A 12,549-nucleotide genomic window follows, 5' to 3' on the forward strand; every position below is an offset into this window, starting at 1 on the left:
GGGTCGCGGAGGCAGCCGGCCATGTCACACCTCCCCGGCCGCGGCCGGGAGAAGGTGGCGGCGGGAGGCGGCCCCTGAAGCGGAAAAGGCGGGCGCTGGGCTGGGAGGCGGCTCCCGCCCGCCACCGGCAGCCGAGGCCTTGGGGCGGAAGAGGGGCAGCAGTGTTACCGTAAAGACAAAAAACAAGACGAAAAGAGGAAAATAAAAAAAAAATTATCAAGACGTTTTGGCTTAGAGGGAGGTCTGGAGCTTGGCTCCATCGTCTGCAGCTGCGGTGCTTGCCCCTCCACTCTGCAGAGTGCTGCCCGTACCCATGTTTAGGTGATCACTTTCAGCAGGACTTTGAGTTTTCTCCTTCACAAGCTCCCTTTTTTTACCCCTTAAATTACTTAAGTCTCCTGTCTCAAAGTTTGTACTACAAAAAATTACCGAGTAAAGGAGAATAAGGGCAAACTGGCATCCGCAGGAATGTTCTGCTTCTGGCAGAAGGCATTAGTGACTGCTGGACCTGCTTCTTGTAGTGAAGCACAAACATTTTTACAGAGAAACAGATGAAATGATTACATCACACACAATACTAGTTCTAAGTCTTGCCAAGAACTGGAAGTTTGTGATGATGAGGAAGGAAAGCTTTAATCGAAGTTAATAACTTAAGTGACTGTTACTGGATGTCATCCTGTGGGGTAAGGCATCAAACAGCCAAAAAATAATTCATGCAGAGCATTAATGCTTAAATTGATTGTCCACTTTACTTTTTAGTATTTGAACTATTCTGGCTGTTCTACTTCAATTGCTAAATCCTAGGAAAGCCAACAGCTGGTCAACAAAGTGGTGGAAGTTCACTCAAAAGCTACAGCTCTGATCAGGCATAGAGAAAAAATATACTCTTTTAAGATTTCTCCTATCCAAGGAATTTCCCCTTTAAAGAGGGATCTGGTCATCTCAGTAGAGCAAAAATAAAGATGTAAGGGTTAATTCAAACTTCCAGGCCAAGAAGTTGAAAAATATTTATTCTAAACTCTGAAATGTAACATTAAGAACTAATTAAACTAAATGAATCCTGGGACAGCCAGGCTTTTCTCTGTGGCTCTAGCTGCTACGGAGAACTGACCACCTGCTTTGCAACTTACTTATAGCAACTTATAATGATTTCTGAATATTGCTTAATAACCCTGTTTGCCTTGGTTGTTCTTTTGAAACTCATCACGGGCTACTTTGCTCCTCAAGGATTAAGCTTGTCACAGACTGGTATTTGCCATAACAAAAAAACTGTTTAGAAACACGTGAAACAAAAGTGTTTTAACAAGTTAAGTCCTTGCAGAATACAGATAGCCATAGATGGAAAGTAAAAGCTAGTGTGCTAATGCCTTTAGGTAAGATAAAGGTAGTAAACTGTTTGGGATCGCTCCTGTGGTTTAAGAAGCTATTTAGGAGATTCTGCATGCTCTGAAGAATGGGCAAGCAGTTCAATGTGAGGAAAGTGACCCCTAAAGCAACCACCAGGAGGCAACACGCAGGTGCAAGGATGACTTTTTTAGAACTGCTGACACAAGCCTTTTGAACTAACTCCACCTTACTTATACATATGTATGTTTGTATCGTATAACGCTACGAATATGTGTACCTGTATGTGTATATACTTCTGGTAAAATGTGCTGTTGGTTGTTGTGTGTGTTTTGGAGGAGCGATCCCCCAGCACTGTCACAAGCACACCTGCTTTGTAACTCTTTGGGAGTTGCAGAGTTTGTTTCCCCGTATCACAGCTAATGCACGGAGGTACAGTGATACAAGCACGGGGTATGTCTTCAGCTATTAACAGGGATTAACATTCATTGCTGCAGTTTTCCTCAATGGAACTGGAACTCCACTGTGATGGAGGCAACCTGAACAGTTTGAAATGCACCTGTTATCCAAAACTGATTTTAAATAAATCCCTTATTAATATCGATAAGCCTAGTTATAGTAGTATTACCCTTGCCTTCTCAGAAGTAGGTTTAGTTTGGATGAACTACAGAAAACTGCCCTTTGTAAATAATATCGAGCTCATGTGCTGGCATCAGGAACCACTGCTGACTTCAAGAGACAAAACAGAACAAGTAATGCAGTGCTATCGCTACAAAAAGATACTCCAGTCCTAGTTTCGGGAAACAATACCACTCCATTATGGAAAACTTTTAGAAAAGCAGCTCTATACTAGCATCAGGGGGGGTTTTAGAACCTATTACAAGAATGATTTGCTATTAAACTCTTCAGAGTGATGTAGGAGCATGCAGCACAGAAAAATACAACAATTGTTACCTTATTTTTAGCAAAATTATAAAGCAAAGACTCAGGTAGACTACTGCATGTTTACTGATAAACAGCATTTCCTGTTTGAAAACAGAGATTTTTTTTAAATTAAAACTGACAAAAGTACATAAGCCTTTGTGGACTTCAAGACAATTCACACAGGCGCTTTTGGTGAAGAGACCATGTTCCAGACTAGAGGGAAGGAGCTCTAGGGCACAGTCCCCCCTTGCTCTGTTCAGCTTACCGGGTGTTCACCTGCAAAGAAGAGTTCACAGAATCAGGCATAAGGAGGCCACAGGAAATGTAACAGTTCCTTTCTCCTCTGCTTAAAGATCTTGAGTTTTTAGTCACTGTCTGAATTAATTGCTTTAAGGTATTTATAATGCATTTAATTTTGTTCCAACTGTTAACTTCTAGAAGGCCAAATAGTCTAAGTAGCATGTGAACTGAGAGTGCTACACAGTAATTTTATTTTGAAGCACAACAAATTAGACAACAGTAATTATCCCAGTGCTTGTGAAAAAGAGATTAATCAAAACACGATGCAAACACTACTCACCACATCATCAATCTTCAGAATACTGCGCACAGTTTCTGTTGCAAGAGTCAATGCACTCAAAGACACGAGCAGTGGCTGGACAACCAACTCCTCCAAGATGTTGGAAATGCCACCCTACAAGAAAAAGTTGCTTTTACTTTGTGCGAGTCAGACAAGTTAAATCTAACAAGTTTTCTTTTAGTATGATCCTGAGAAGGACGGCCAACTCTAAATTCAACTATCAAAGGGCTTGCACTCTGCCATCCTCAACAGGAATATTATGGTATGTGTCTTCTTCTCCCACCAAGCACTTGCCACATCCAGTCAAAATTAGCCAAGACAAAAAGATAAACATAGTAATGCCTCCTTAAACACAGTGAGAATTTAAAAGAAGCTAGCCCGCTGTGATATCGTATCTGCAGTGGAAGGTGCTCATAATACTGATGAATCATTCTAAATGGATCTATTTTTGTAGCTGAAGTAACAATGTTTTTAAGGAGATACAGGAAGTTTTTTGGGTCTGGTGAGTATGGCATTTAAGTATCTGCTATTATCAATATTCAGCTGTTAAAGCCTCAGAACAAGCTACATATAGCTACCTCAACACTAATTTTAGGGAGAACGCTGTCAGGAGACACAAACTTGCCCTCTCTTGAGTGTAGCCCTAAAGCTAAGCATTTTCCTTCTAATACCTCACTATTTTTTTTTTAGGCTATGCACATCCAATTCCTTGTTACCTTTCTGACATTAATGCCGGCTGTTTTTTCTCCTTGAGCATGTCTGTTTCTCAGCTCTGTCACCGTGGAGATAGGATTGAGACCTGCGTTCTCGGCCAGCGTAGAGGGTATGACTTCCAGCGCATCTCCGTACGCACGGACACAGTATGAGTCCATCCCCCTCAAAGTACGAGCATACTCATTCAAGCGCAAGGCCAACTCTATTTCCGGTGCTCCGCCTCCTGCAATTAAAGCTCTGAGGACAAAAAAAAAAAAAAAAAAAAAAAAAAAAATCAAGCCTCATTTTAATTAAGTCCATAAATCATTTATTTCTGCATTATTCATACATCTAACCAAACTAAGATGTTACCTTTTCTTAACTAAGCATCTGATGACACACAGGGCATCGTGAATAGAACGCTCAGCTTCTTCCAGAACAAGTTTGTTGGATCCACGTACCACAATGGTTACCGTTTTTCCAGGGTTGGTGCAGCCCGTAATCTGAAACATAAAACCAAATGCTAAGACGGAAAAAATAAAAAGGTTCTGGACATTAAAAAAAAGAGACTTCAGTTGGTATATGCAAGTTCTCTAACAGTACTGATGTCTGGCTCAGCAAAAACCACTTCCCAATTCAGTGGCTGCTAAACAGATTAGAAGTAGGTACTTACCTGTAGAAACTTCAGTAGTAAAAACCACCAAAGTTAGCAGTTATTAGAATAATTAGCAGATGTTAAGCAGGTATTAACATTTTGTCACTCACTGACCTTTATTAGTTTCCCAGAACCGTTCAAGTTGACCTCCTCTGCAAGCTCAGCAGACCCCAGCATGTCAGGAGTAAACTGGTCAATATGAGCAACAGGCTTAGTTCCAATTGTCTGGAAAAATAATAGGAGAAAAAAACAGAATCATCCAGAACCTGATCTGCAAAGTCAGCAAGTATACTGCGTAACGTTCTTCTGTGTATTACAGTAAAAATGGAGTTACGGCTATGGCTTTTACATCTGTCCCAAATCTTTCTAGAAATATGTATGCTCAACACAACAGAAATGTTCTTTAAGGAAATGCCTGCTCTTACATTATAGTCAGAACATGAAACTTGTGAAAGTGTCATAAAATAAACTGGCACTGGCCGAGTACTTAGTTTTGGGGTAGACTTTAAACACTGCTGCTATTTTAACACCCATTAATGTAACTCACTTTACCTTACATATAAACTCAATGTCATCTCTTTCAATGTCTTTAACCACCATGATCTTCATTTTGTTCAGAAAATGGAGGGCTAGGTCACTAAGAGCATCCCTAAAAACAAGAGGGAAGTAGTCAGCCCACAGTGCTATTTTAGTAACCAGGTCCTACTAGCCAGTTGCATGCTTCTTACTAGCAGTGCTGAAATTCTTCAGACTACAAAGCAGGGATGTCATTAAACTCAAAACAGAGACAACACTAGTGCTTTCTAAAGGTACAGTCACTGTTACAGTCAGTCTGACACTCTGCCAAGCCTGACCGTTAGTATTTGGTTTCAATTTTCCCTGTGTTCCAAACAATTCCAATTGTTCCCCCAAACACATGCTGTAAGCCAGTGTATTGGTAATAACATACCGCAGAATAGACTTCTGGATCAGCAGCACATTGCAGCCAGCCTTCTTAATTTGCTTAACTAAATTTAGAATATAGGCTCGCTCTTCACGCAGCACTCTGTCCATTTGAGCATAATCAGAAACAACTATTTGGTTGTCCATCTGTTTTTAAAAACAAAGAAAAAAAGAGAAAAGCAAGTATTATGAACAACTGCTGACTTTAAAAGCAAGTTGTCACCATATTCCACATTCTTTTGATTCAAAGCAAGTAAGCATGACAGTAAAGTATGTCTTATTAGAGATTGTTTAAATTATGAGAAATACTGGGCTTTTAAGCTATTTTCTTTCTTGTAACATCTGTAAGTTTTTTTAAGAGTTACAACTAGCTAAGCACTACCCAGCAGCCCTTTGTTACAGCTGGGGAACAGAGCTGACATTTTAACATCTTGAAAAAACGCATTGCTATTTGCATCTCCCGAGTACTACACACAACACAAGGTTTCACTCTAGTAATAGCTTAACTTACATCCGTCTTTGGAGCAGACAAGCAGAACTGAATGAGGCCAATTTTGGCTTTCTCCACTCTGGTTACACCGGTATTTGCCACTTTCTGAGTCAGGACTAGTCCTTCAACCAGTTCACAATCATCAATTGTGCCTCTGCAAACAAAATCGATCTGTGACTCTAGAACTTTGGGAAGCTGATTTCACAGAAACAAAACTTGGCTAGTTACAAATTGTTTCTTACCCCAACTTCTTAACAATTTTAATGTCTCTGAGGTCCACGCTATTAGCTGTAGTTGGGTCAATCACCTTCATCACTGCATCCACACTCATTGGAGAAAGTAAACTAGAATACTGACACACAACCTAAGGGATTTAACAGGAAAGAAAAAAAAAGGTCAGAGACTTAACACTGATAACACTAATTTCAAAATAATATTGTCATTGTATTTTATTGTCTGACTTCTGAGTTTTGATGCAAAGCTCCTTTTCCCCTCCCTGTCCATTGGCCCAATGTCTTAACACGGTATCTTCTTAATGGCTACTCCATCTAAGCAAAGAGCAGCTACGTTGGTCAGAAAACTTATGCTTAAGGGAGAAATTTTAATTTCTCTTAGACTCTATAAAGTCTTTTGAGAGCTTCCCAGGTTATTCTGCGGGAAGGGAAACTGTTGGGATTCAAGAGGACTTTCTGTGCGAGAACGGACATGTGAGCAATCCTGCGTGAGAACAAGACTGATAAGAGCCTCAGCCGAGCAAGAATGGGATAAGGGTGTGACCCTGAATGAGAGGGGAGAAACTCGACGACACAAACAGCCCCCTGAAGGGGTTGGGATGAAAGAGGAAGTTACCCAAGGCAAGAAGCCTGGCAAGGCTGATGTGGCACTTTTTATCCAATCATAAGAAGGTTTAAAGCGTGCGCTAAGTTAACTGTCCAATCTTGAGGACTTGTACTGCATGTTACTCACGTGTGCGGGAGAACATTATAAAAGGGTTTTCTTAGTTGTAATAAACGGGCATTGCTTGGTCACATTGGTCGTGTGCGTGCTCAGCTCTCCTGCAGAAAACTAACATACTTGTCCAGATTTCAATGCTATTTCAGGAGTTCCTACATAAATAAGAACTGCTTACACAAAAACTTGGCAAAAGATCTCAGTATCCCACCTGACTTCTCTGTTGTTGTTTTCAGTTGAAGCTTGTTTATTTTACACTTACAGTCACACCAAGTATTTCAGACTGAAATTCAGTTTTGAGTGCTTCAGTTTAGTCTGAATCAATCATGGCTTTCTGCAACATCAAGTTTGGTAACATATGCCATGTATTCTTTGTATATACCAACTGGGAAAAGCTGAAGGCTCAGCCAGCCTGGAGTTACCAAGTTCAAGTATCAGTCCTACCTTTGAATTCAGTGAAGTAGTTGCACTATTCAGCAAGGTTTCTCTGTCACTCAGTTCAACCGGCTGTGCCATGTTGGTCAATACTTCAATACCTTTATCCAAAGCTTTCTGGAATGACTCTGAAATGATGGTGGGATGAATTCCTGTGGAGAGTATATAAAGGTTGGTAGTCACGCTTTCAAACCAAGGGTTTTTTGGGTTTTTTCCTCACCCTCTCTTTTCAAGATTAGAAAGACTCTCCTGTCAGAATAAACTGAAGATATTTTAGCAAAATGTGTTCTATTTGAGCATATGACCTCCCTTAGTACTTTCCACTGTTAAAGCTGAGGAAAAAAGCTGCATTGTGCCTAATAACTTGTCCTCACAGACAAGTACAACACCTTTCCTTGCAATGTCTGACATCCCAGAAGCATACTTTCCTCTAAGTTTTCTAACTCTAGGCATTCTTAAAGCTGCCACTGTTCAGGTAATACCTACAAGGAGCCTGACAGTGACTTTATTTCAGATTTTCAAAGACTCCTTTTCCTAAAGTTATGTATGAAGTTCCTTGACTTCTCTGCAGTGTGTGATAGACGCATCCTTCATCTTTTCAAAGCAGGCAGCTTACAGGCAAATGTTAGATAGGCATCTTCTAACCACCTCTTATGGCAGAAGATGCTGGTCCACTAGCACCAGGAGAGGGAATAAACTGCACAGGAACATCCTGAACTAACAGAACAGAACCTACACTAACTGTTGCTTTCCATAATTTGCGTCCTTTCCTGACCAGACTTTCTCAAGGTCCCTATATTATAAGTGATGGGAGGTGATTAATTTGCTGAGTGTAAAAAAAAAAAACAACCAACCCTGTAGAATCACTGGTCCCAAATTTCATTTATACTTTCATATGCGACCTCTCTGTCCACAAAATAAGTACAAGTGTAATCAAGATGAGTTTTTACAAGTGAACAATTATCACACCATCTAAGCACTATTTTCTGTATCAAGAGTTATGCATTCAATTAAAAATAAAAAACTAGACAGATTTTTTTTAATCAAAAGTGGAACCTGAATACAAAGACTCGAGTCACCTTTCATGTCTCAACTGTAAACAGCTACTTTAAGCTTGATTATATGCACACAAGCAGAGAGGGGACTGAACTATATCCAGTCATGTTTTTATACTAAATATATTTACCTTTCTGAAGGAGTCTAGAGCAGGCATCCAAAAGAGCTCCAGCAATGACAACAACAGACGTAGTGCCATCACCAGCTTCAATATCTTGTGCTTTTGATAGCTCTACCAACTAAACAACAAATTATGACAGAAGTTTATATATGATGCCACTTAACTGCAAACACTAGCGACTACACAAAAAAATATTCAAGACCGCAGCACTACTGAAATTAACCTTAGTACGGGGACAAATCACATCTTTTCTAATTTGAAGTCTGTAGCTTTTGCAACTTAATTCCCATACTTGTACACCTATTTGGCTGAAATACAACTATGGTAAAACCAATCACTTATGGAAGCTTTTCTCCCAAAGCTTAAAACTTATCATGCTTATTTAAAAGGTCTTCCTTTCCTGCAAAAGGGTCACAGGAAACTCACTGCCTTCTCCAACCACACTCAAATCTAAAGAGGTCTACATTTAACACCTCAAAAAAAACCCAACAGGGTACTGTGTCCTCAGACCACCTGACCAAAACCTAACTCCTTCTCTTCTTTCATTCTCTTCTGACCTAGGGGTTTAGGACATCTCTGAGTTTTCTTTCTTAAGAAGAGATGAAGGTTTGGCCTAGATTCTTTTATGTCTTAAAACACATCCAGAGGAATTATGTATAAGGAATACCTAATAAGAAGGAAGGACTCTGAACTCTTCAGCACATCTTACAGTCAAAATGCTTACCATTTTAGCTGCAGGGTGCAGAACTTGCATTTGTTTCAGAATAGTAGCACCATCATTAGTAATTGTCACATCTCCTTTAGCATCTTGAATCTGAGAAGGAAAAGGAGAAACAGAGAATGGTAACTAGTTAATTTGATGCTCAATGCAAAATATTTTTCCTGACGACGTTATTTCACAAACTGACATGTGCATTTGTTTAACACTTTCCCTTAAATAAATGAAAACTGAAAAATAACTTCAATGCAAAGATGGCATCCTATATAAAACACGTTGGCTTTACAGTATCTCCAGTAAGCTTAACGTTTTAAAAAATTAAGGTTTACCATTTTATCCATTCCCTTTGGTCCAAGGCTTGTTCTAATTGCATCAGCAACAGCTAGGAAAAGAAAAAAACAAACATCTTTGCAAGGTGATCTAAAGAGCTACAAGCACTCCATCATTCTAAGCATTTTTTCTGAAAAGAAAGCGTCTCCCAATATTAAGCAGATCCCACTTATTTTGCCGGCACTAAATCATCCTTAATAGTAGAATGATCTAAAACGTTACAATATTTCCGTAACTCTTTTCTTTAAAACAATTAACATCCGATCACTTGATTACAGCCATTTTAAAATTTAGTAACACTGAAATATTGTATGCCGAGTAATCAGAGCAAGGCTTGTGTCAAATGCCAAATATAGCGTCCCCCAACAGGCACCGGGCCCACTCCTGGGAGCTTCCTGCCGTTAAAAATCCCAAGGCCGCCTCCCGCTGATACAAACCCCAGCTGGTATCGCAGGGGCAGTGCCCACACCTGGGGGGGCAGGGATGTTAAGCCTCAGCACCGAACGGCTCCGCACGGCCTCCTCCCTCTCGCTGCCGGTGGGCCCGGCCCAGCCCCAAGCGGCCGCCGGGAAGCGGGGGGGAGGCCAGTGGCCGCCTCCCCTCAGCACAAAGGGGCCGCGCCTCGCCTCACCTTTGCCGGCGGAGATGTTGCTGAAACGGATCTGGGAGGGCTTGTCCCGGTCCTGGTAGGTGCCCTTGGCCCGGCTGCCCGCGCCGCCGTGGGCCTTAGCCCCTACGTTCTCCGGCATGGTCTCTCGCCGCCGATGGAAACGGATGAACCCCGCGGTACCGGCCGCCCCGCCTGGAACCTTCCAGGACGCGCCCGGGTCCTTCCCGCCGGCGCTAACCGTGACGCCAGGCAGGGGGAAGCTGCCCTCCGCGCGCCTGCGCCCTGCTAACCGAGAAGGCACCCGCCTCCCTGCTGGCGAACGGCGCGGACACCTAAAGGCACCCGCTGCCGCTTCCAGAGCCGGCCGCGCGGGGGCCTCGGCGCCGCTGGCGCCAACCTGGGACGCGGCGCGCGGGCCGAACCCGAAGGGGACGGGGCGGGCTGGGGGTGTGTGTCCGCCGGCGGCCCCTCCGCGGCCCCTCCGCACCGGCAGATACCCCCCCTCCGCCTGCCCCTCAGCGGCGGCGTGTGCCCGTGAAGCGGCGGGCTCTGAGGGGAGCGGGGGTTACGAGCAGGGAAAACTGGCCTCGCCTGCTGACTACGGACTCCCTCGGTTGGCTTTACCTGTCGCGGGGCAGCCTGGGGGAAGTTTATTTGTTGTTTTTCTCTGGCAGGCGGCTGTTACAAAGCAATTAACTTTAGTGCCGCATAAAGCACTAGCGGTGGATGAGGGTGTTGCAAGTACACTTGTGGGTGTACTGTAACATATCCTTTCTGGTCTGACCCAGGGCTAGGCACTCCCAGTCTTTGGCATGGATTGGTCCTGGCGTGACACCTGGCAGCTTTTTTTTTCCTGCCAAGAACTGAAATGCCATCCCAGCTGTTTTTAAAGTAGGTTTTGAGCACCTGTTTCCTCAAATTTTGAAGAACCTGTTACCAAAAAAAAATGTTAAGCCACGGTTTTATGGAAAGTGACATTAGACAGACTTGAATTACAGGAAAAGAACAGAAACTCTGTATTTTCTTCTAACACCCTGCTCTTCTCATGTGTCTGAGGGATTCATTTCAGCTTTTATTGCCATTGTAAAAAGGTAGGCTTTATTATCAATAAAAATAATGTTAAAGTTGACAGATAGCTCATACCTCTTAGGATGATCTTGCCTCAAATACGGAATTGATACAAGAAGCTTCCGTATGTTTGTCTTTTTTGGGATTTCTGAATAACCATGTAAACTATTCACCTTGAACAGAATAGAGACATAATATGGTTTAAATGCAAAGCACATACTTGAATCCACAAAGTGAATTACTTCTGTACTGTGCTCAAAGATACAGAATAAGACCCAGCAGCTCAGAAGAGCTCTGACTGGAAGAAAAATGCCCAAGTAAACAGCTAAACCATATAACATTTATGACATATCTCTGATTAGATGTGAAAAGTCAAGATTTATAATATGGCAGTGCCAGTAAAGTGCTCCCGTGTAGAGACAGTTAAACAAGAAATGTGTCCCTGCACTAAGTGCTGCTGATACAAGACACTAAGTTGTAAGAAACGGGCAAAGGATGCAAGTTCTTGAGTTTGTTCTCCATTTCCATGTATCTGCATCTCTATCAGCTCACTCCAAGTGAAACACCCTCATGGTGAGCAATTTTCTAGCGCCAGCAAGCTGGAGCAATCTTTATTTTCAGATGCAGTATCTTTTTTGGAGCTATTACCCCCTATGATTTCAGTGCAGTGTTTTTGGATATGCCTGGATCTGATGAACCTGCTTCTCTGAAGCATGTTTGCTGGCACAGCAACGTTTAAACTTGTGCCACTTAGATTTTTATAGCTCTGAAGAGAGTATCGCCGCTGTCCTGCGCCTTCTCAGCCTGCCAAGACTTTTGTAGAAATATATCTCATGTGGCCACCACTCACCACTTTCTTTGCTTTTCTGTGTGTAACTGACTGGTGTTGGTCAATAGGCAAAATATCTGTTAATTGTATTTCTCATAAATACGTAAATGAATATTCACAGTAAATGTTCAAGACTGCTCATATTGTGCACTAGGGAATAGTTTATGTTGAGGCAGTAGGAAATCTTGTCTAGGTCACAACCAGAGGATTAGGCTAAGTTATTACAGTATACACCAAAATATTAATTTCCTTTCATCTCCTTAAATGCTCTTACATTTCTTGAGAGACTCTTTCTCATTGTTATGATCTTCTCTACAGTAAGTTCTCCTTAAACCATTGAAGTATACAGAAGTGAGATATGTATGGTGACACACAAAAATCAAGCATTTGGACAGTTGTGTTGTAAAACAAAACAAAAACCTCTCAACCATTTTTAACAGTTGCTATTGAAATTTTTTTGCTTGATTTATGCTCTATTGAAACATAGATAACTTCTTTGTCTGCTGGAGACTTTATAGAAAGAAAGTTTTGGAAGTGAATGGTCTTTGCCTCTTTATTTTCAATTTTTAGCAGGCAGAGAAAGCAGACAGGGGAAAGTTCTACTAGTAAGATCTTGACCTGGATTTATATCACCTTCAAAATAATCAGAAACACATCCTAAATGACCAAGATCGCTGGGGTCTCTGACCCTAATCTTAAAGTACATCAAGCAGTGATGGCAACAGTACTAAATCCTGGACGTTTAACCCTTGTGCAATGTTAAAGCTAGAATCAGCAGAGAGACAAACTTTTGGAAGAGCTAT

General features: G+C 41.8%; 1 protein-coding gene across 1 annotated transcript; it reads right to left on the reverse strand.

Annotated features, from left to right (window-relative positions):
- Positions 1 to 2,334: 2,334 nt before the first annotated feature.
- CCT4 (chaperonin containing TCP1 subunit 4) lies at positions 2,335 to 10,084 on the reverse strand. Its single transcript, XM_026844468.1, has 14 exons — positions 9,871 to 10,084; positions 9,239 to 9,291; positions 8,916 to 9,005; positions 8,201 to 8,309; positions 7,024 to 7,166; positions 5,871 to 5,992; positions 5,650 to 5,782; positions 5,146 to 5,285; positions 4,749 to 4,845; positions 4,311 to 4,421; positions 3,914 to 4,044; positions 3,565 to 3,799; positions 2,849 to 2,962; positions 2,335 to 2,544 (listed from the first exon to the last, which is right to left on the reverse strand). The coding sequence occupies exons 1-14, from the start codon at positions 9,986 to 9,988 to the stop codon at positions 2,530 to 2,532; spliced, it is 1,611 nt and encodes a 536-aa protein (XP_026700269.1). The 5' UTR covers positions 9,989 to 10,084; the 3' UTR covers positions 2,335 to 2,529.
- Positions 10,085 to 12,549: the final 2,465 nt, after the last annotated feature.

The sequence above is a fragment of the Athene cunicularia genome, assembly GCF_003259725.1.
Source record: "Athene cunicularia isolate RWA chromosome 3 unlocalized genomic scaffold, athCun1 chr3_part1, whole genome shotgun sequence".
Lineage (NCBI taxonomy): Eukaryota > Metazoa > Chordata > Aves > Strigiformes > Strigidae > Athene > Athene cunicularia.